At 46.6% G+C, this 23184-nt stretch overlaps 1 protein-coding gene across 5 annotated transcripts; it reads left to right on the top strand.

Annotated features, from left to right (window-relative positions):
* Positions 1 to 375: 375 nt before the first annotated feature.
* On the top strand, positions 376 to 18370 carry ERLIN2 (ER lipid raft associated 2). 5 transcript variants are annotated; one of them, XM_047717066.1, is made up of 13 exons: positions 526 to 798; positions 1369 to 1497; positions 1748 to 1869; positions 3156 to 3237; positions 4302 to 4348; positions 6418 to 6479; positions 6645 to 6770; positions 10891 to 10964; positions 11115 to 11173; positions 11731 to 11822; positions 12662 to 12751; positions 14436 to 14515; positions 14893 to 18370. In XM_047717066.1, the coding sequence occupies exons 3-13, from the start codon at positions 1763 to 1765 to the stop codon at positions 15085 to 15087; spliced, it is 1014 nt and encodes a 337-aa protein (XP_047573022.1). In that variant the 5' UTR covers positions 526 to 798; positions 1369 to 1497; positions 1748 to 1762; the 3' UTR covers positions 15088 to 18370. The 5 variants fall into 5 exon arrangements, with proteins under 5 accessions (XP_047573021.1, XP_047573024.1, XP_047573022.1 ...); XM_047717067.1 differs by having other exon boundaries at positions 1407 to 1497; XM_047717065.1 differs by lacking the exons at positions 526 to 798; positions 1369 to 1497 and adding an exon at positions 376 to 516.
* Positions 18371 to 23184: the final 4814 nt, after the last annotated feature.

Here is a 23184-nt window from a genome sequence, read left to right on the forward strand (position 1 = left end):
GTAGTGGGGCTAATCCACGCATGAAAAGATGTGCTCCGTTCAGCGGCGCTATAGGCAAGCGCGAGCAGAGGGCAACAGCGGTTGCTACTCGCGGGTACCTGCTCCGAAAAACAACACACTTGACCCAATGAGGGCGGAAGAGGGAACCCAGAGCAAATTCCAAAGTTAGAATCTCGGAAAGAGACACCCTCCCGCACTTAGCACCCGTGGCCACGAGCGTCCTCCCCCGCGTCACTCTCCAAGCACTCGACACCGGTCCCCAACCTGGAAACCCTAAACCGAGGTCTTGACCGGCCGGACCGAGGCGCGGGCGCCCTCTGGCGACCAAGCGCAGACTCTGACAGCTCGGAGGGCGGGGGCGGGGCTGACGACCTAAGGAAGGGGTGTTCTTCTCGCGTGAACTAATGGCGTCATCAAAGCGACGGTCCCGGAAGGAAGTAGCGTGTGGAGGGCGTGGCGGTTTCTACGGTTGCACGGGGGTTCGGAAGAGTACGGAACGCCTGGAGGGACAGCTTGGTACGCGGCCCCCGCCTCTTAGTGTGCGCACTGGGCCTAGTTGCGGCTCTGGGCCGAAGCTCATCAGCCGTTCTCCGGGGCCCCAGCTCCAGCAGCTTCTCTCCCTCAGGAGCGAGAAAGCAACCCCTTTCTGTTCCGTCCCTTCCCCGCGAGCCCCAGGGCGCTAGGGACGCGCGACCCTCTCTCCGAAGAGGGCAGGGAAGGGGCGCGGGTTGGGGGCGGGGGGGGGGGGGCGTTTGCAGAAAGGACGCAGCTGCAGGTCGGTAGCTGGAGTCCGCCACGGTAAAATAAGCGCCTCGTAGACGTCTGAGCCCGAGCTATGTTAGCCCCGGGAGGCAGAATCCACGCCCTGAGCGGGTGGGCCCAGGCACGCCTGACTGTGAACTTTGCTGTCAACCATCGTTTTTCCAGAGCCTTCAGTGTTTAGGAAATGAGTCTCTAGATGCCAGCTCTTTCTTATCCTGGTGCTTGAACGCAGTTGGACCCAGGATCCTAGTCAGCCCACCCTGGGAAACCCTCTTTCTCCTCTAACCATGGGCTTGGGGACCTGTCAGGTGCAAAGTGCCAGGCAGGTGTGTGGGAAGGTGTATTCAGAGCCCTCCCCGGTTTAGACCCAAAGGAATAATTGGGAAGATGGACGAAAGGCCAGAGAATCCCATCATGTGAACTCTGCTCACATGCTGACTCTGTCGCTCCAGCATCTGAAAGGAGTAAATAATGGTTTCCTTTGAAATGGCAGGCAATTAGGACTGGGAGGCTCTGACCAGAATTACATAGCCACAACTGCCTGTCATTTGACATCCTCTGTAATTTGGGCAACATACTGCAGCTGCCTCTCTTCCCTTTTACTAGCATGAGTGACTCCAGTGACAGCCCATTCGTGTTCACAGGAAGAGAAGGCTGTGTTCTGAACACTGCCCAACTGGCACTGGTTCTCTCTTAGGGACGCGCTGTATCTGGAGCCACTGCCTCCTGGGGGAGGTAGGGAATATGATCCCACAGCTGGGGGAGGAGTGGGAATGTTGCCTGAGAACAGGATGAAGAGAGTTGGACATGTAGCCTTAGTACAACAGGCTAGCCATAGTACATCTAGCCATAGTACATCTAGCCTTGGTACAACAGGCTGGGCCTGAGCCACTTCAGGGAGCTCAGCTTTGTGAGGTGCTCTCCCCGTTGTAACTTTTCTCCTGCGTGTTGGACCACACACGTTTTCCTGCGTCTTTTTCCCTAGGATACAGGTTCGCTGATGGCTCAATTGGGAGCAGTTGTGGCTGTGGCTACCAGTTTCTTTTGTGCATCTCTCTTCTCAGCTGTGCACAAGATAGAAGAGGGACATATTGGGGTGTATTACAGGTAAGGAAGAGACAGAAGCTTGCAACTGCCTGTTAAATGTCTCTTTCCTAGTCACTGTCTAGCAGATTCTGTTGATTATCTGTGTTGAATAAAGGAGTCTTTTTAGATGGAGCTGTGGTGTCAGTGACCATGAAGGGGACATATACACACACTCATGCATATATAAGTGTGAATATAAAACTTAATTGTCTTAAGTCGATGCCATGGGTGGTGGACAATAAATGTGTCTAGAGATTTAGAGACAAAATCTAAAGGAAACCAGTGCTTGCAGATCCTCTCTGAAACATTGTTTTCTCCTACATCCCTCCCCGGAATCTTGGTGCCACAAGGTTACCTCCCATGAGCACCAGTTCTTGATGGAAACTTGAGGAGCTAGCCTGCTCTACTCGTTTATACCCACTCTTGAAAATTAGCATTCAGGAAAAAGGAATCCTTCAGACTGATCTATATCAATCAAGGCAAGCCCAAGAGTAGTGATTCTTATAAGAAAGAGGAGCCCGTTGCATCTCTATTGCTGGTTTTTGGGGGTTGGTTTTTTTTGGGGGGGATAATGTATTTTTTCCTTAGTAATGCAAAGCAAAGAAGCACTTATAAATCTTGGGTTGCTTTCCTCTCAGTAACCACCATGACCCAAGTTTTTTGCTTTAAGCCGTTATGAACTCCTTATATGTGCCCAAGATGCTTATTCCTGGATTGCCAATAGCAAGTTCTAAAAGTTTCATTGGACTCTGTTCTCCCCTTTATTTCTCCCCACTTGCTGCTCATATGTGCCCCAAAAAAAGGCTTTTAATTTTGTTACCCTTTACATATAACTTGGTTCTGAAGGTCACCCTACTGCCCAAAAAAGGTATGCAGGTGATTTTTAAAGCATTCTTAAAATTACTCTTTTGGTTGTTCGTGTCCCTTGACTCCAGTATTTGTGCAGTTAGTCGGTAAATGTATTACCGGACTTAACTGCCCCCCCAAGGATTGCCACAAACTCAATGGGTATGACCAAGTAAAATAGACTTCCCCTTCTGTTAAGGATTGCCAGGGATGCTGCTGTCTTCATTCCACTTGGCCCATGTGCCTATTTTTCCTGCCTCGAAAGCATGAATAATGGTTTTATGTTTTACCATCAGGCTTCCTAGAATGTTAGGGTTGAGCTGAGAGGAAGGGGTCTGTGGACATGGCTCGGGCACATGTCACTCTGTATGAGATGTTTATGGGGGTGTAGAGAAGGTGGGTGCAAATAGTAATGGCTGTCCCTGCTAGCTCTTGCTAAACCTCCTCTCTCTCCTCTGCAGAGGCGGAGCCCTTCTGACTTCGACCAGCGGCCCGGGTTTCCATCTCATGCTTCCTTTCATCACATCGTATAAGTCGGTGCAGGTGAACTGGGCTTGTGGGGCATGTTTGGGCCTCTGCAGGTTTGGGGTGTTGGCAAACAAATGATTTGGAATTATTTCCCATTAGATGAGTAAATGCCTCTTCAAGGAATGTATATATGTAATGTATCGTGTATATAGAGAGAATGAGGCCCCATGAACCGCACATACTCTGGAGCTTTATTTGATTGTTGAAATGGCTGAATGGGGTCATTGCCTTGACCCATCAGCCCCAGCTGGGAATTATTTCTTCACTTCAAGGTAGAGCCAGAGAAGAATGTTCTGAAGATAAAGAAGGAAAAGTAGGATGTGTGGTTCTGTGTGTTTTCAGTCACAGGTTACCTAGATAAATGGAAATAAAACATGGTAATTTTGCTGGTTCTTATTTGAACTTCATAGATGTGAACGTAATTTGAGGGGTGTGGGGGGAGGAAAGTTGGACTTGGTGAGGTGGGATGACGTCTAAAGGAAGAGTAGGATTAATTATAACAGAAGGCCTGGCTTATATAGACTAGCCATCTTTGAAGTATGTCCAGCTAAGAGGGATAAGAAGATGTAGAGGATGATTTTTGAACCAACTCAGGAAAATATCCTGGGACACCAGCATTCTCCCTGTTCATTTCTTCTGCCATCTCCAGTGCTCGATGGTTTTCAGAGTGCACTTGTGCCCAGGATCTTAGGAGTCTCACAGTAATGCTGAGAAGGGGCTGAGCCAGGTTAAATACAGAATCCTCTAATTTCAAAACTAGTGAAAGGAGGACAGTAGAGATAAAGACGATCTTAGGACTCCTAATCCAAGTTCTTTTTTTTGTTGTTGTTTAACTAAACCATTATTACACAGCTAGTACATATGGTGATTCACTTACAGTGAAGCTGGAGTAGATACCTTTGTTCCTCTGAGTCAGGCACCCTGTGTAAATAAAGAGGATTAGACAGAGTATTCTTGTTTAACAAGGCCAAAGGTCAACCCAGATAACCTCAAGAACCAGGCGATTGGGATTCCAAAACTAAGTTACTTTACTCCTCGTGGCCCATTTTACAGCCATTTTATGTCTCCTCTGTTTCTAGACCACACTGCAGACAGATGAGGTGAAGAATGTGCCTTGCGGGACTAGGTAAGCTGCCAGGGGTGAAGGAGGTAAGCCTATGTCGGCAGAAGGGCTGGCTGTTAGCTCTCACTGTTAGAGACAGTGAAAGGAGAAGCATTCCTTCTCAGTGGTCTTACCAAATTCCCTGCCTCCTTGCTCCCTTGGTTCCGATTTGACGAGGACATGCGGTGCCATAGGGAAAATCACAGAAGGTAGGCAGGTTCAGGAGGACCTTGAATTCTGTGCTGAGTGTGGGCTTTTTCCGTTATAAGTGAAGATCCACTAAAAGCTTTTAGCAGATAAATGATTTGATAGCTGGGGAATGTTGTAAAGGTAAGGGCTGACCTCAGGGTCTAGAAATCCAAACAGAACACCATTCCAGGGGTCTGGGTGACAAGTAAAGAAGGTCCAAATTGGAATAGAATCACAAACCACCACCACAAGGAAACATTCAGGCAAATCCAGAATTAGGGCATCTCACGGGACAGCTGACCTGGTGGCATCACAGGGAAGAGCTTTGGGTTGGAAAGCAGACCTAAAAGACATAAACAAAAGCATGGTGAGCCTTAATTATATCTTGGTTCAAAAATACCATCTATGAAAGACAGGGGGACTGGATGAGTCAGCTCGGGCAGCCATAAGAGAGGGCCACAGACTGAACGGAAACAGAGTCTAAGGTGCCAGCAGGCTTCATCTTCAGTGAAGCCTCTTTTCCTCGCTTGCAGATGGCGACTTTGCAGTGTCCTCACGTGGTCTTTCCTGGGTGCACGCAGGCAGAAAACCTCTGGTGTCTGCCTCTTTTCCTTTACCAGTCCAGTCAGGTTGGGGACCTACCCCTGTGACTTCATGGAGTCTTAATTACCACCTTATGGCCCTGTCTCACTCAACACAGTGACAGGGGGCTTTTAAGAGTTTCAGCAGGGGCGCCTGAGTGGCTCAGTGGGTTAAAGCCTCTGCCTTCAGCTCGGGTCATGATCCCAGTGTCCTGGGATCGAGCCCCGAATTGGGCTCTCTGCTCAGCGGGGAGCCTGCTGCCTCCTCTCTCTCTGCCTGCCTCTCTGCCTACTTATGATCTGTCTGTCAAATAAATAAAATCTTTAAAAAAAAAAAAAGTTTCAGTAAATGGACCTATGGAGGGCACACAATTCAGTCCCTAACAGGAACAACAGGAAACTGGAATAAGGATCTGGTATTAGAGGCCGTTGAGAAATTATTGTTAATTTTCTTAGATTTGGGACGTAGAAAGATGTCATTATACCTCAGTGCATGTTGCTCACTAACATGTGAAGGGAGAAAGAGTATCATGACGGCAACTCACTTTGAAATGTTCAGCATAGGGGCACCTGGGTGGCTCAGTGGGTTGAGCCTCTGCCTTCGGCTCAGGTCATGATCTCAGGGTCCTGGGATCGAGCCCCACGTTGGGCTCTCTGCTCAACAGGGAGCCTGCTTCCCCCCTTTCTCTGCCTGCCTCTCTGCCTACTTGTGCTCTCTCTCTCTCTGTCAATAAATAAAGAGTCTTTAAAAAAAAAAAAAAGAAATGTTCAGCATAAAAAGCAGAGCAATCTGTAAGGTAAAATGTTAGCAATTGCTAAATGTAGGTGTTCATGTATGCATGTGAGTTGTATTGTTCTTTCAGCGTTTCTGTATGCTTAAAATTATTTATTATGAATATGTGCCAGGAGAGGGAAGTGCTGAACCAAAGTGATGGTGAAGACAAAGGGAGAAACAGTGACCATAAAGTCCCACAGTGGCCTTCTAAATGCTGAGAAATCCTTCACTTTTCTTTTCCCATCAGTGGATTGCTTTAATCAAAAGGCATTGCAGATTCAGCAGATACGAACTGTCCTTTTCCTAGTGGCACCCAGAAGTTTCACTTTTCTCCTTATGGAGATACTTTGAGGAGATGTGGTTTCTCAGGAGATGGTGTTCTTGCTCTAAGCTTGGAAGATTCCTACTTGGAGATCTCATGCCTTCTGGCCTCCCGTGAACTCCTCTGCTCCTTTTCTGCCAGGTCACACACCTGATGCCATCACCTAGAGACGGCACTCTGTTCCAGAGCCTACTGGTGACTTCTTTCTTCCTTCTTCCCCCAACAGTGGTGGTGTGATGATCTACTTTGACCGAATTGAAGTGGTGAACTTCTTGGTCCCAAATGCAGGTACGTTTTTCCAGTTGACCTTCACCACCGACTTACTTTGCCCAGCATTTCCCCCCATCCACACGGCCACCCCGCGTCTGTCTCAGCACCTCAGGCAGGGAGAGCCGCTGTGTCTGAGAAAGGGAGTCCTGCCTTTTCTGACTGCAGTCCCGCCTTCCCTCCCAGTGTATGACATCGTGAAGAACTACACTGCTGACTACGACAAGGCCCTCATCTTCAATAAGATCCACCACGAGCTGAACCAGTTCTGCAGTGTGCACACCCTTCAGGAGGTCTACATAGAGCTCTTCGGTAAGAAAGCCTCTGCTGGCCGTAGCATGCTTCCACCGCTGTTCCCCCCCACCACCTACTTCTGAGCTACCGTAGGGGAGGATGGGTTCCCAGGAACAGGAAGTGTCAAAGAACCCAGTGCCCGGGAACTGGTCCCAAGCAGAACTTCTAGAAAATGTTGATGACAGTGGCAGAAGGTCATGAAAGCCGGTGAGCCTTGCGCACAGGCGTACGGTGGACTAGAGGACTCCTGGCCCAAATCAGAGGACTGGAAGGCAGAGCATTCCGACTATCCCTAAAACAGCCTTCTGTAATGAAGACAGAGTCCATTCTAGAAGACCCTTAGAGATTATCCACCCCCAAAACCTCATTTTCAGATGAGGGGACTAAGGCCTAAAGAGAAAGTTTTAGAACTATTTCTTAGCAGAGCTGAAGGTAGACCCTCCCTCTCCTGGCTCTCGCTTCAGAGTGCTTCTCCGTCCGCCACACTGAAAGAAGGGCCTCCAGGAGAGGTGAGGAGGACAGTAGGGTTCACACTTAATTCCAGAAGTGGGACAAGGACCATAGCTGCTTAAAGTTCCTAGTTTCTTTAAGCCTTTATGCGTAGAGATGAATAGGAAAACACTTGAAAGAATCCACATGCTTAAGTACACACTTTTTGGCCTTTTTAACCAAAGTAAACATAGCCTGACTTCAGCAACAAGAGAAACAGTTCAGTGATTGTTCGAGCTCTTTTGTGGTTAAGTGTTCTGTTGAAGCTTTGCTGCCAGAAGTTTTCTAGTTTTCTAGTGGCCAGTGCTGATAGTACAACTATTCCTGATACTAGGACTGGACAATGTCTCTTCCTAGGAATCTTCATTAAAAAGGACCCTGATAGGGGCGCCTGGGTGGCTCAGTGGGTTAAGCCGCTGCCTTCGGCTCAGGTCATGATCTCAGGGTCCTGGGATCGAGTCCCGCATCGGGCTCTCTGCTCAGCAAGAAGCCTGCTTCCCTCTCTCTCTCTCTCTGCCTGCCTCTCCGTCTACTTGTGATCTCTTTCTCTGTCAAATAAATAAATAAAAAATCTTTAAAAAAAAAAAAAAAAAAAAAAAAGGACCCTGATAGAATGTTTCGCAGAGTAGATAGGAGCGGGGGAGGACCCCTGGTGCTGCCCGTGAGCTCTGAGAGAGCCCGTTGCACACATTTCTGATTCGGGAAATCTTCAGAATCACTTCTAATTTCTCTGCAGTAGAAAATAAATCTAAATTCACTTTACAGGGTTTGAATTCAGTATGCTTTAAAGAAAAATTCTGTGAATTTGCTATTATTAGTTTTTTTGTTTTGTGTTTTTTTGTTTTTAACTTCAAACTGAGAGCACTTTATAAAATAGCATTAGTTTTCTCAGGGCGCCCGGGTGGCTCAGTCATTAAACGTCTGCCTTTGGCTCGGGTCATGATCCCAGGGTCCCGGGATTGTTCCCCACATTGGGCTCCCTGCTCGGCAGAAAGCCTGCTTCTCCCTCTCCACAACCTCCTGCTTGTGTTCTCTCACTGTGTCTCTCTGTCAAGTAAAGAAATAAAATCTTAAAAAAAAAAAAAAAAAAGCATTTATTTTCTCTCTAGCCCTGGTTTTAGAACTTGTGCCATTAAAAGAACACTTTAAACATTTGAAACACTTTAAAGAACTTTAAACACTTTAAAGCATTCGAAACAACAAGAGACAAACTTCCATGAAGACAAATGAAAATATGAAATTGTTTGCAATAGAAAACTTCTTACTGTCTGGGCACCTGGCAGGCTCAGTCGGTGGAGCACACAACTCTTGATCTCGGAATCGTGGGTTCAAGCCCCACATTGGATGTAGAGATTACTTAAAAATGAAATCTTTAAAAAGAAAAGAAAAAAAAAAAAGAAACTTCATATTGCCCAAGAGATAAACTTAGTAGCTTAGTGAAACTTCTTGTACAGTGAAGCTGGGAAAATGTAATTGCTTTGAAATTTTCTTTCTTTTTAAAGTTACATCTTTCGAGCAAAAACACTGCCTTGCTTAGAACCTATTTGTGTCTGTAAAGGAGGAATTCATGTCTCTAATCCCATTCCTAGAACGTGGGAGGTTTTCCACTAGCTGTGTCCGTCCTCTCAGGACTCATGACCCTGACTTCCCTCCCACATGACTCTGTAATTCTCATCCCTGCTTACGCTGATGCCTCCTCTATGCCTGTCTTATAAAAACCCTACATAGTTCTTATTCAGCAATGACCCGTGGCAATCTCTTTGTGTAATGTAACCTAATCTGCATTTATTTGCATGACTATAAAGTATAAACAACTTATTACCAATATTACTTTTATAATAAACCACCCGACAAAATATTTCTTTTTTTTTTTTAAGATTTTATTTATTTGACAAAGAGATCACAAGTAGGCAGAGAGGGCAGACAGAGGGGGTGGGGGAAGCAGGCTCCCTGCTGAGCAGAGAGCCCAATGTAGGGCTCGATCCCAGGACCCTGAGATCATGACCTAAGCCGAAGGCAGAGGATTAATCCACCCAGGTGCCCTGTGGCAAAATATTTCTTCCAGATTTTCCTGGAAAGTTATGAGCCCAGGACCACGGTTGTCTGTTTTAAGTCAGATATAATTTGGTCTAATAAATGACTATTTATTATTAACTTAGGGCACAGAACATCTCAAAGTTTGGTTGGTATCCTATTAAGAAAGAAAATATGAAATGTGATGTTTATCCATGGCTGTCAAGTTGTTAAACACATGCCAGGTCTGAGGTTCTGCCTTCTGGGGCATTTCTCCCTCATGCTAAGAGGCTTGTGAGAGCATATCCAGTGTGTGGAAACATTAAAATCTCTTGCTTACTGATTAGACAGTTGAAGATAGTGCTGTTTTAAAGCGTAAAACAGCCCTAAAAATTAAAGCATAGTAATTGAACAAATGTATGATTTTGGCTCCTAACTAGCATGAACACATTACTGAACTTTTGTGGACCTCATTCTAGTCTGGGCATCCGTTAAAGGCAGGGAGTTCCACTTGCCATTCCTCAGAGGCCCCTGTTTTGGGCACTAGTGACCAAAAACGGCCACTTAAAGCGGGTGGCAGCTGACAGGGAGGTGATTCAATTCGGATGTCCTAACCTGGTTCTGTGGAGTATTCTCAGCACCGTCCAAGGTCTTACCGAGGATCTCCCGGGCAGGGCTCAGGAAGAGAAGGCCCGGCCAGAGAGGGCAGCTGTGGGGGTTGTAGAATCCCAGCCACAAGGAGGGGGGGTTGGGGGGGGGGTTGTCAGAGCTCTTCCTACACTTGCCTATAAAACCGCTCCCATGTGAATTCCACACAGAGCAATCAGGGCCAAAGCAAACGACTATCAAAAGACTCGGGCTCATTTCCAGAACCATAAATTTTCATTTTCCCCACTGTGTTCTTTGATGGAGTTCTTAATGGAAATAGTCTTCCTTGGGGCTTTCGTTGACGTCAGAGTCTATTTTTCTTTTAGAAACTTCTCAAATGACTGGATTTCAATGGCTTGGCGCTCTTCGAAATACCTAGCATAGCCACTCCACCTTCCTTCCTCTTGAAAACAGGCTGCCTGGCTTCTCTTTAGCTGCTATTGTCTAGGAAAAGGCTGCCGCCCGACTCAAGAAATGTGCAAGACTTGTTTGTCCTTTTTCTTATTAAAGCTCAGTTTCCTTTTGGGCAAGGTTGCTATTTTCTTTTTTTAAGTTTTTTTTTTTTTTAATTTGACAGATCACAAGTAGGCAGAGCAGCAGGCAGAGAGGGGGAGGGGAAGCAGGCTTCCTGCTCAATCCTAGGACCCTGAGATCATGACCTGAGCCGAAGGCAGAGGCCTAACCCACTGAGCCACGCAGGTGCCCCTAGGTTGCTATTTTCTACAGCCTCAGTGATTTTATGTGGAGGCCACAGGAAAAGGATGCTCTCACATCCAGCTTGCATAGAGCGGCTACAGAGGCATGTTGCTTTGAAAGATGTGCCAAGGATCTTCAGATTTCTGGGCTCTGATAAGCCCTCTGCCTTGGAAAGCCCTTTGTCCTGTAGGTGCATTCTTGAACTAGTGTTGTAGTTTGTCCTCTACCCCCATGCTTTCCTCCACCCTGCCCTCAGTGTAACAACAACTCTTGCCGTCTTTCTTGATTCCAGATCAGATTGACGAAAACCTCAAGCTGGCTTTACAACAGGACCTGACCTCCATGGCCCCTGGGCTTGTCATCCAAGTAAGCAGGGCCACAATGGGAGCCTGCTCTGCTGAAGAGGCATTCCCCCCTTCCAGAGGATATCCTTTTTATGCAGGAAGATGAAGGGCCAGTGGGCGGTGCTTCTGTCCCTCGCCACCCTCACCTTCCCGTGCTGTTTTCCTCCTCCAGGCTGTGCGGGTGACCAAGCCCAATATCCCTGAGGCAATCCGCAGAAACTACGAGTTGATGTGAGTATTTTCTACTGCCCAAGCTACACCCACCACTCTCCCCCACCCCACCCCCACCTCATCCCATCCCAAAGTTAACTGAAGCCGTGCCAGGAGCTCATTCCCCTTCTTGAGTATTTGTTACAGCCCATCGCTCTGCGAGATGGAGCAGGTGCATCCAGACAGTCACCTGGGCTCCGTAGCTGTGGAGGAGAGCCATGGGAGAACTCTTCCCAGCAGTGCTGCTTTTCAAAGGGCCAGGGGGCATTGTTTGTGCTTCCTGGGTCATATCAAAGACGATAGGAGCGAAAGGTGGTTAAGTGGGCAGGCAGGTGCATTTTACCAAAGTAAATTATGCTTTATTTCCCACAAATGAGTTATTTTGGAGGTGAAAGAGAGCCGTGTTACTCTCTGCAACAGACCTGCTTTTCCCTGGGACATTCAACAGCCTTCCAGGAGAGAGGACGAACTCACAGTTTGCCTCTCCTCAGCGGAAGTCTGGCTTCTCCGGGAGACGGTGAAGTTCCTCGGAAGCTTCTTCCATGGTGGCCTCACAGCTTTTTTTTCCCCCCTATCAGGGAAAGCGAGAAGACGAAGCTTCTCATTGCAGCACAGAAACAGAAGGTGGTGGAGAAGGAAGCTGAGACGGAGCGGAAGAAGGCCCTCATCGGTCTGAATGGCATTCTTCGATCCCCTCACATGGCAAAGGGGGCTGGCGGGGGGGGGGGGGGGGGGGGAAGCTGAGAGGTAGCCTCAGGCACCGTTAGATCACACAGCCCTCCAAACCCTTGCCGGGCGCAGGAGTGGCATTCGTACTCCCAGAAGCAAAGCGGAAGTCATCGGATCACAGCTAGGGGCAGTGCGTTTTGAGTCTCTCCTTAGGTTTGAAATGAAAAGAACCTTTTTTCTTAATGCATTAACGGATAAGAAGAATGGCTGATACCTGTCGAGCAGGTATCATGGGTCATGTACTTTTCAAAGCCCTTGCATGTGCTCACATGTACTCCTCACAACCACCAGTTGACATAAGTTCTATCGTTAACCTCATTTTCCCAAATCAAAGACCAGAGGGTTTAAATAATGTGCCCAGGGTCATATGGCAAGTAACTGGTGGAAACAGGGTTCAACCCCAGGGACTCTGTCCAGAACCTGGTTTGTAATCACTACACTGGATTATCAACAATGACTAACTGCTTCCCAAAGTGAAGTGGCAGGGAGAAACTGTTCGGAGAGTATCTTACCCTTAGCCTAACCGTTCAGGAGAAATACCCTTGTGACAGGAGAGGTGAGGGCCTGCTCCTCGCTTCCGTCACGGGGCCCAGGTCTCTCCGTTTACTGTCTTGTGCTGATGTTGTGGTACCGCCCTCACTGGTACAGCCCACCTGTGTCCCTCGCAGGGCTCTCCTTCTGAGCTAACCCACCGGCCTGCATCAGAGACTCAGGAACGGTCAAACAGTCCAGCTTTTGAAATACCAGAGCTGTGAGCCTTTCTCAACTTTCTTACTGTAGAGGCAGAAAAAGTGGCTCAGGTCGCAGAAATCACCTATGGGCAGAAGGTGATGGAGAAGGAGACGGAGAAGAAGATTTCAGAAATTGAAGGTGAGCACAGGTGAAGTGAACGCCCAAGGTTTCCTCAGGCCCCACCTTGCGACAAGGGGTGAGACAGTCATTTCCTTCGTTCTTTCATCTTTGTTCTAAGACGAGATGATTTCTTTGGAAAATCACTTTTTCTCTGTGCTTTGAGTCGACTTTGGGGGAGATATGGGCCAGGCTGGCGTCAGTTTTCCACTTCAGAGAGCATTTGCTCACTCAGCAGACGTCCACTGCGTGCGGCTAGGCGTGCTCATGTGATGCCTAAGGAAAAAGGAAATCACTGAAGGTCCTGCTGTCTGGCAAGGGTCTCAGAGCCTAGGAAGTGAGCAAAAAGGTGAGGCCGGAACAGCAGCTCCTCCCTGTGCCTTCCCTAGCCCCCGTGCATGTCCACAAACACCCCAGCTGCGGCCTCTAAGTCTGCTCTTGACACCCCCTGTCGTGGATACCAAGGCAGCTGTGAAAGGGACACCTTTTCAGCACCAATAGCACTGGAGCTGGAGAAAGTTTTCTCTGCTGGCTTTTCTGAACTCTGTTCACCTTCAGTTCCCTGCCCCTAAGCCCTCAGCTCGTTCCCACCACCTACCCTTTCCTTCATGTGGTGCCTTAAATCAAGCAAATTCTAGGACAAAAATGGGCCCTCGAGGCCCAGCTTCTAAGTGCTGTGCCCACTTGGACTCACTGTGGGACCTGTCAGGCTTTGAGCGGGCCCGGTGAGGAGCCAGCTAGGATTTTACAGGTCATTGGCTCCTCATTAGGGAGCTCTTGGCAAAACAAGACATTCTTATTTCTTGTAAAAACATGTCATCAGGTGCTAAGGCCACTTGACGGCCACCTGCAGCCAGCACCCCTGCCAGACTCCACCCTCCTTCCTCCCGGGGTCTCGCTGGGGGTGGGCAGGAAGAACCCACCTGCAGACTGGCTGTCCTGCCCAGCCTTTTGGCTACAGATAGCGTTCATGGGAGGCTGGCCTCATTCCCAAGGCAAGGGAGTAAGCAAAAATTTTGCCTCAGCTTGACAGCGCGTCTCATCGGATTGAGGAAGAGTGTCGCACGCGCAGTGGAGGTTGAAATAGGACTTCGTCCAAACAGGTGTTGGTCTGGACCGCGGTGTATAGTGGCCTTATTTAGAGTTGTGCCAGCTTCCTCACTGCTAACGAGGACCTTTTTGAAATGAGCGATGGAAATAAAAAGGGAAACAAAGTTGGAGAGGGACCGAGCTGTTTCTTTAGGTGGGGTCACCTACAGCTGGGCTCCTGGGGCTTATGCTGAGCTCCACAAGATGGAGCTGAGGTGGAGAGCTCTGAGGCTCGAGGTGGGGGCAGGCCCCATGCGGCTTCCACGCGGAGGAGCGGCAAGAGGAGGTCAGTTCGGGGAAACGGAAGCATCAGTGGGCTGCAGTGCTCCTCCGGAGCCTGCTGTCAGAGAGGTTGCTGGGCACAGCAGCGGCCTTGCTCATCTTTAGTCCCCACCGCAGGGGGATGCCGTCCAGGCACCTCCTCATCATGGATGATTTTCAACCACGACTTGTGAAATAGGGAAGAACACCTCTTTCCGCATTTTGCAGCAGAAGAAACCAAAGCAAGGAGGCAAAAGAGCAGTCTCCCCGAGGTCACAGAGGCAGGCGGGGGAAGGGCCCAGGGCCCAGTGTTCTGGTGGCCTCTCCCCTGCACTCACTGCCCTGTTGCCCGCAGATGCTGCGTTCCTGGCCCGGGAGAAGGCGAAGGCTGATGCGGAGTGCTACACCGCTATGAAGCTGGCCGAAGCCAACAAGGTAAAACCCTGGGCCACCTGGGGAGGGGAAGGTCTATTTGGCCTTGGACTAATATTGTTTGAGAGCTCCGGATGTCAGATGGCTGCCACCGGCAAAGGCCCTCCTGGCCAGAAGGGATGGCTGGTGTGCTGTGGGGCACGAGGGCTGCCCATCCCCTGAGCTGAGCTTCCGCAGAAGTTGTATCATCGTGTGAAACAGAAACTCCTCAGACTGGCAGCTCTGACCATGCAGATCCATTAGTGCCCCGTCGCTCGGAGAGCCGTGAGGCCTGGAAGCGTCGAGGGGGCGCACTGCTTGGACAGAGACCCTCTGTGAAGGGTGCCCCCCAGAGCTGTCCCGGATGGGGCTTCACCTGGGCTCTGCTTTGTTTCTTCCAGCTGAAGCTGACGCCGGAGTACCTGCAGCTGATGAAATACAGAGCCATCGCTTCCAACAGCAAGATTTACTTCGGCAAAGACATCCCGAACATGTTCGTGGACTCTGCAGGCGGTCTGGGCAAGCAGTTCGAGGGGCTGGCTGACAAGCTGAGTTTCGATGATGAGCCCTTGGACGTAGACCCTGAGGAGAATTGAAAGTTTTTTATATACAACCTCAGATGACACTTAACAAGAGATCTTTATTTTTGAATGATGAACCGGGATGCTCCTCCCTCCCACACTACCTGCTTTGACTGTCTTCCACATTCTGTGGAGCAAAAAGAAGAAATAGATTTAAATCTATTCCCCTTCCTGGGAAGGGAGGGCTGGGATTGATGATCTGGGGTCTTATTCAGGTAAGCGGGTCATCTGACTTCTGTTAAGATGGAAGAACCATGGGTTTGACCTTTGCCCTCCAGACACTCATTTTAGCCCTTTGACACTGGCGTAAGTAGGGATTCGATCATTACAGAGGGGGAGAGGTAGAGGGTGTTGCCTCCAGGTGATTTGCTTTCCTCCGTTTGGGGAAAGGCAGTCTAATTTTCTCACCTCTGCCTCCAAGGATGCCTGTGGGGGAGCCTCAGCCGCTGAGTAGCTGTGTGCTTGTGAGTCCGCCCCGAGCTGGGGGCGGCCGCTGCCAAGAACGATGGGCTTAGCTGGTATTTCTGGCGGCACATGGGAGTTGTTTTGGCAGCGCGCTCTCGAGCCCTCACAAGGAAGGACTGGTGCTAGGTTTTGCAAGCTTCTCTTACCCCAGGGCTTAAAAAGCAGCAATTTCTGACTACATTCCAGAGTCCGGGTTTGGGCATCACCCACAATTCTTCTTAAAACTCTTCACCTGTCCTGTGATTTGGTTCTTTTTTTTTTTTTTTTTTCCCTCTCGAATCCGTTCGTTGATTCCACTCAGCGTTAGGAAGATAGGAACAAACAACCCAAGTGTCTTACTAGCTGCTGAAGGGGGTCACTCTGTCTCTCAGCCAGCCTGGTACCTGCTTGGCAAACTGCATATGTTTCCTTGAGTACCTAGCATCTTTCTCACCGTGGAGGTTCTCTGTCCAAGAGCACCTATGGGGCGGAGGAAAGACACCTGAAGGATGTCCTGGTCTTACTACCTAACGGCAGTCTGTCTGACGGAGTGAGAAAAAGGGAGCCCGCTAGTGGCATGGGTTTTGAAGTCTAGGGCGCCAGCAGCCACACAGGGGTCAGACCGAATGTTCTACCTCCAGAGACAGCTGTGGAGGTCATGAGCTCATGCCAGGTCCCTGGCTTGGAAGGGCTGCATCAGAATCTGTTCGAATGGTTTGGGGTGGTTTTTTGTTGGTGGGTTTATTTTGTTTGTTTTTTTCCCATTTCTAGTTAGGAAAATTTTGTGTCATTCTGGGAGATTTGGATGGAGAAGACCAACCATGAAAGGAAGGTTTTTTATATCCTGAAATCAGAGGGAGGAGGTGGGTTCCAGCTGATGTAGGCCATGAGCTGTGTACCAGATTGTGAGGTTAACTACGCTTTCATTTGCAGGCGTGTTGGTCTTCCCCATGACAAACTCTGGCTTAGGGTCTGGCCTTGTTATTAGCTGCCCTCCCCACCACCACTACCAAAGAAACTACCACGGTACCCCTTTTCCCTCAGCGAAACTATGAACCATACCTTCTGGCACAGATGCCCACCTCATTTTTGGTCCCGTGCCCAGACTTCTGCTTTGTTGGATGGCCCCAGAATTCGGGCCAGCTTGCTCCCAGGTAGCACCAGGCTTGTCGAGAGTTTGGGGAGCGTTCAGCCTGCTTAGGTAGAAACAACATGTTAACTCCTCTTAATTCAAGTGTTGCCCTTCCCTATTCTCATTTCTGGGACTTAAGAATTCTCATACCAGTGGTCCTGGTCACACTTCGTGCAAGCAGCCAACTGTTCCTGGCAATGATGGATTTTTATGTGTTCGAAAGTGCTTGCAGAAGACAGTCTCCCAAGGCCAACATAGGTATCCATTATTAAGATCTTCTTACCCTCCTCCCATTTCGATGCCATTAATCCCTTGTTAGGAGCAACATGACACATGACATCTAGTATCCCCATACATATTTTTCTGCTTCCTCTACTCCGAGATTTGCTGCCTAGGCCTCAGAAAACACTACTTCAATAGAACAAAAAGCAAGGATCTCTCCACCTCTCCAATAGCACGTTTGCTCAGGTTCTTCTCTTGAAAGCCTAATACTAACATCCTGTGACAGCTTGTCCCTTGCACTTGATAAACTTTAACCACAAAAGAGCCTCGAAGTCAAATCCTGCTGCCCCTGCCTCCCTCAATGCTAATGTTGCTTCCTCTTTGAACAAAAAATAGAAATGTCATTAGTGCCCCTCCGTTTAAATTCCGCGGTTAGCTGCACCTGCCTGAATAGTAAAATCATGGAAGTCAGCAGTTTCCTCAGCACGGGACGACTAACCAATCTGTGCGATTCTGTGTCTTCAGCACTCACTAGAAAATCTGATCTTAAAACATTGGAATCCTAAACATGTAAAATGTGACAGCCTACAAATGTGTAGGCTGTAAGGTCATGGCTGCTATTTGTAAATGGAACTTCTATCAAAATACGTAACTGTTTATAAAATTCAGTTTTTGTAGGATTTTTCCAAGGAAAAGGCACCTTGGTTGAATGTTTCTCATTAAACTTTACAGAAGTGGTTCATATTCGTACTGTTTTTAATCACTTTTTTAATATAAGGACAGAATATTTGCAAGGAAGCCAAAGTTTGTTAATAGTTTTTATAAGACTAAAATAAAATAAATTTGAAGGGATCTGTGGTCATATTAACTTGAAGGAGGAAAAATATAATTGAAAGAATTTTGGCAATATATTGACTCCAAAAAAAAAAAAAAGTTGTTTTCTAAATGATCTGTTGTAATTTCTTTGGGTCCATATATCTTTCAGCACTGTTGGCTTTGCCACTTATAGAGAGTAAGTAGTGAAAGTAAGGTCATCGTCTTACTGACTTAGCATTTTAAGTTTGACTGAAGATAAACTTCAATCCTCAGTTGAGAATAAACCTGTATGTTGACTAGTGGCTGCTCTGTGTCTGTGAACTTAACGGGCTACTTCATCAGTTCTACTCGGTAGGGTCCGAGCCACTCTTCTATTGCTTCCTTAGAAAGGAAATAATAGCCAATCAGTTTGTGTTTGTATTTCAATTTCTTTTTATTTCTGCTTTTGTGTAAGCTGGTGATTGAACAGTCAAAACTAATTCTACTTTCAAAGAGCCCCAGCGGTTTAGTGACCCCCCTCTGTAAATGAGAAATGATTCTTGTTATATTAATCACTCTATAAATAATGTGCTGGATTAATTACCTTGGGTTAATAGCTGGAGGTATTGTTTTAGACAACACTAAAGGTGTGAATTTATATCTGTTTATTTTCAGTCTTGATAAATAAAATCATTCTTCTTTGTATTTACTTTTTTATTAAAGTGAAATTTAGCGATAGCTATTATTAGGATAGGTGATACAAAGAAATAAAACATCCCTCCCTAGTGCGTGGAGTGCAAGATCACCCTAAAAATATATTCAGATGAATACCCCCATTATTAATGTAGAAACAATAAACAACTAATTTGTAAACATGGCATGATTCCTGGTAGGTGCTATGGAAATTGATCATTTTAAAGAATCCATTCACTGCTGCAATTCTGGCCCAAAGGGTAGAGATCATTTAAGTTGACCCAGAACTCATTTTGATACCAATTCAGTCAGAAAGTCCCAGTCTCTACTCCAGAAAGTTGCCCAGCCTAAAGCCGCCAAGTAAAATACACGATGCTTGGTCCAGTTTGAATTTTGTATAAACAACTAATAACTTTTAGTATAAGTATGTCTCAAGTACAGCAGGAGACATAGTAAAAAATTATTTATATGACATGCACATTTAACTGAATAGCCTATATTTTTATTTGCCAAACGTGGCAACCCAAGCCCAGGCTTTCTTGGGTTTTTAATGGTGCTCTCAGACTTTCTCTGTTGGTGTGCGAGCCACTACATACACAATATGAACTTACAGTTGAATAGGTAAGTTAAGAATGTAGTCCCCGGGGTTAGACTGTCATGATTCAGGTCCCTGCTCGACCACTTCCTATGTGTATGGTCTTAAATAATTTTTTTTGCTTTTTAAAGATTCTGTTTATTTATTTGACAGAGACAACGAGAGAGGAAACACAAGCAGGGGGAGTGGGAGAGGGAGAAGCAGTTCTCCCTCCAAACAGGGAGTTCAACGCGGGGCTCGATCCCAGGACCCTGGAATCATGACCTGAGCTGAAAGCAGACACCCAATGACTAAGCCACCCAGGCACCCATTAAAATAAATTCTTTACCCTCTCTGAACATCACTTTCTTCATCTATAAAATGGGTTGAGTGGATTGAATGAAATTCTGTGTGTGAAGGGGTTAGCACTGGGTCTGTCACGTATGACGTTTTCAGTCATCTGGGAAAACAGGCTAGAAAGCACACAAATATTCAGTGGGTACCACTAAGTGGAAAATCGAACAAATGGGATAACAGAGTAAGATTACAGGTTGCATAGTGCAGAGAGGAAAAAGGGAACAATATTGGAATGCAGTAAACAGTACTGAGAATACATACATTTACAAAAATGTCCTATGTACAATGAAGCAGGTTTGGCCCTCTTGAGAGGAATTCCCAGTCTGGGGCTCCAGTTTGGGAAAAAAAAAGACTTTAAGAGGAGGCTAGCAAAACAAAATGTTAAAACCAAAATTTAAAAAGTTAAAAAAAAAAAAAGCCAGCAGTGCCTAGGTGGCTCAGTTGGTTAAATGTCTATCTTTGACTTAGGTCATGATCCCAGGGTCACCCTTGAATGAGTCTGGCATCAGGCTTCCTGCTCAGTGGGGATTCTGCTTCTCCCTCCCCCTCTGCTTCCCGCACCCCTAGCTCATGCTGTCTGTCTCTCGCTCACTCTCTCAAAAAATAGTTTTTTAAAAATTAAATAAAACCAATGAGTTGACCCCATAAAAGGTGGAAGGGGAATTTAATGACTTCACTTTATAAAAGTTGCACAAGGGTTGGCTAAGTAATCTCTAGCTCCTCTGAGACCAGTGAAGAGGAAATTAGCTTGCACAATAGAGTATTTTAAAAGATTCCACTTAAGGTAAGATTGGCTAAAATTTGAAATCAGGAGAAGTAGTCGTGTGCAAATAGAAAGTAAATCCAGGGGCACCTGGGTGGCTCAGTGGGTTAGGCCTCTGCTTTCGGCTCAGGTCGTGATCTCAGGGTCCTGGAATCGAGTCCCAGATCGGGCTCTCTGCTCAACGGGGAGCCTGCTTCCCTCTCTCTCTCTCTCTCTCTCTCTGCCTGCCTCTCTGCCTACTTGTGATCTTTCTCAAATAAATAAATAAATAAATAAATAAATATTAAAAAAAAAAAAAAAGAAAGTAAATCCAGGGGCGCCTGGGTGGCTCAGTCGTTAACGTGTCTGCCTTCGGCTCAGGTCATGATCCCAGGGTCTTGGGATCGAGCCCCGCATCAAGCCCCGAATCATGCTCCCTGCTTGGCCAGAAGCCTGCTTCTCCCTCTCCCACTCCCCCTGCTTGTGTTTCCTCTCTTGCTGTGTCCCTCTCTGTTAAATAAATAAAATCTTAAAAAAGGAAAAAGAAACCCAGGGATTGATAGGAATAATATTTTCTTCTCAGACGGTCTTCAGAAATTGGGGAGGGTCTGTGCTGTTTGGGATGGTTTCAATGTCATTCTTTCTATATGAAAGATCAAATGTTCTCTAAAGGTTCTGCCCAGGTCTGTGGTTCTAGAACCTATATTCACATTTCAAAAGCCAAATGTGACAGTATGTTTGCTGAGGGATTGTCATGGCTTCTCTATCTCAATTCATTTGAATTAGGACATGGGCATTATTTCTCCATTTCTCTTTAAAGCCAAGTAACCAGGCAACTGTAATTTTCTACTATTTTATCTTTTTTTATCTCCCAAAAGAATCACAGTAAGCTCAGAAGGAAGCATGAACGTTTTTCTCATAATTCAGGGCCTCAGACAACAGAAGTGCATGTTTTAAATACTTGATGACATTGATGGTGAATAACTATACTCGATTTTATAAAATTATAAAATCTGTTCCTCTGGGTATTTGGCTTTTTAATCTTTCTCTCTTCCTCTTTGTCCCTGCAAACTGTGGGGAGCAATTTGAAGACAGTTACAGGTGATGAAGTGATTGTGGACCTCTATTTTCAAGGATTAGGGAAGAATGAAGTGTTAAATGAGATGGTTGATTTCCCAGGAAGTGGAAGAGAAGAAACTGAAAACGAAAATAAGGAGAAAAAAGTGGAATAAAATTCATTCAAAAGTATAGCTGAGAAGTAAAGACATTGAAAAATGTGAAATGATGAGACCAGGGTCACCCTGACCTTTTTGTCTTTACTTCCATTTTCATAAGGTTATAGAATGTTAGAGGTGAAAAGCATCTTAGAAATGAATCCACAGTAAAACCTGTCTTACGCATCCTGGTCTCCCCCCAAGATATCTTTATAGAGAAATGCCCCTATGGACGTTTACTGAATAGATAAGCAGGATCGGGGAACTACCACTTGTTGAACATTTAAACTTGCTTTGGCGGAGCACTCTGCTAACTATCTTACAGATGTTTTCTCCATTAATCCCCATTGCACCTCTGAAGGAGATATTGACTCCATTTTATAGATGAAAAGTTGAGAGCTTCAGTAACTTATCCAAGATCACAGTTTAGTGAGGAAACCAAGATTGAATGTGCGTCAGCCCTATGCCACCACTACCCAATCTTGGCACCCCTGTCCTTATTAACTTGAAATCTTAAGTCACTCTTCTGATGCCTTTTTTGGGAGCCACGCACAGGTACAATATGGGGAGTGGGGGTGGGGGAGATTGACCTTAAAATTCAAAGAAGACACCTGACCTAGTAAATGAAATCTATTAAATGAGGACTCCTGCTTGTTGTCGTAATAACCTATCCCCTGGATTGTATGTACATCCGTTAAATCTGATGAAGTAGTTATGGTTTTGAAAATGTTTTCCATGAGCACCTGTGCGGTTCAGTCAGTTAAGCGTCTGACTCTTGATTCTGGCTCAGGTCATGATTGCAGGGTGGTGGGATGCAGCCCTGAGCCAGTCTCTGCTGGGTGTGGAGCCTGCTTACAGATCGTCTCTCTCCCTCTCCCTCTGCCCCTCCCTGCTTGCATGTTCCCTCTCTAAAAATAAATAAATAAGTGTGTTTGAAGTACCCTATCACTATAAGTATGTCACGTTCATCCAATCCTTCCTCTATACATTTCTTCACCAGGGTCCTGGTTACTGTAAACCCCTTTGTTCCTCCCGGCACTGACAGCTGCCTAGCACCTTCAACTTGCTATCTCTACAGCAAACTACTCACACCATGAAAGGCTGTTCTAATCGTGTTTTAATTGTTGTCATTTAGTCAGGAGTAGAAATTATCAAGTCCAGAGCCATTTTATTTGAACACAATTACTACTAATGTCTTTGGCAACCCTAATGTACAGATAACCCAGTTCCTTGTACCCAGTAAAAGAGAAACTTTCCAAAAAGAAGAAACTTCCCCAAAAGATGGCAAGAACCCTAGGTTCTGCTCTAAAGTGATTTTTCCCAGAGCACAATGTAAGAGATTTTATTTGAGTTCCTGGGTTCTGAGAAGATGGTGAGAGAAGAAAGAATATTGCCTTTTACTTCCTGAAGATTCAAAGTAAGCCTAGTGGCCCCAAGACAACCTGAGGAACAAACTTCGGCCTTTTCTCCAACATAATATCATCCCACTTCATTAAGCTGAAATGCTTGAAAATCTTCCAACTATACAGCCAAACCCGCTTTCCTTTACACAATTGATCTCTTTCTACCTACCCACAGCACCTACTATTTCGCCATCTATCAAAGTTTGTATTTTACTGTGTTAGCCTTTATATTGCTTGGCTCCTTCTCAGAGCAGGACACAGAGGACACTCAAGAATTGGACTGAAGTGTGTGCAGAGGTCGTGCTAGACCGTCTAAAGCGGCCTGAGCCCTCCTCCGATAAGGCAGTGCTAGCCGCAGCCGGCTTCTGACCTCTTGAAATACGGATAGCCCGAACGGAGGCAGGCTGTAAATCAAAACCACACACCGAGTTTTGTAAATCAAGCACAATAAAACAAAATCTCATGGCGCCTGGCTGACTAATGGGTAGAGCATGGGACATTCGATTTTCCGGTTGTTAAATTCAAGCCGCACTTGG

This window comes from Lutra lutra, chromosome 2 (genome assembly GCF_902655055.1).
Source record: "Lutra lutra chromosome 2, mLutLut1.2, whole genome shotgun sequence".
Classification (NCBI taxonomy): Eukaryota; Metazoa; Chordata; class Mammalia; order Carnivora; family Mustelidae; genus Lutra; species Lutra lutra.

Coding starts and splice junctions, on each gene's coding strand:
- ERLIN2 (XM_047717065.1), top strand. CDS start 1,763: ATGGCTCAATTGGGAGCAGTTGTGGCTGTGGCTACCAGTTTCTTTTGT. Junction 4,349..6,417: donor AATGTGCCTTGCGGGACTAG/GTAAGCTGCCAG, acceptor TTCCCCCAACAG/TGGTGGTGTGATGATCTACT. Junction 6,480..6,644: donor CTTCTTGGTCCCAAATGCAG/GTACGTTTTTCC, acceptor CTTCCCTCCCAG/TGTATGACATCGTGAAGAAC.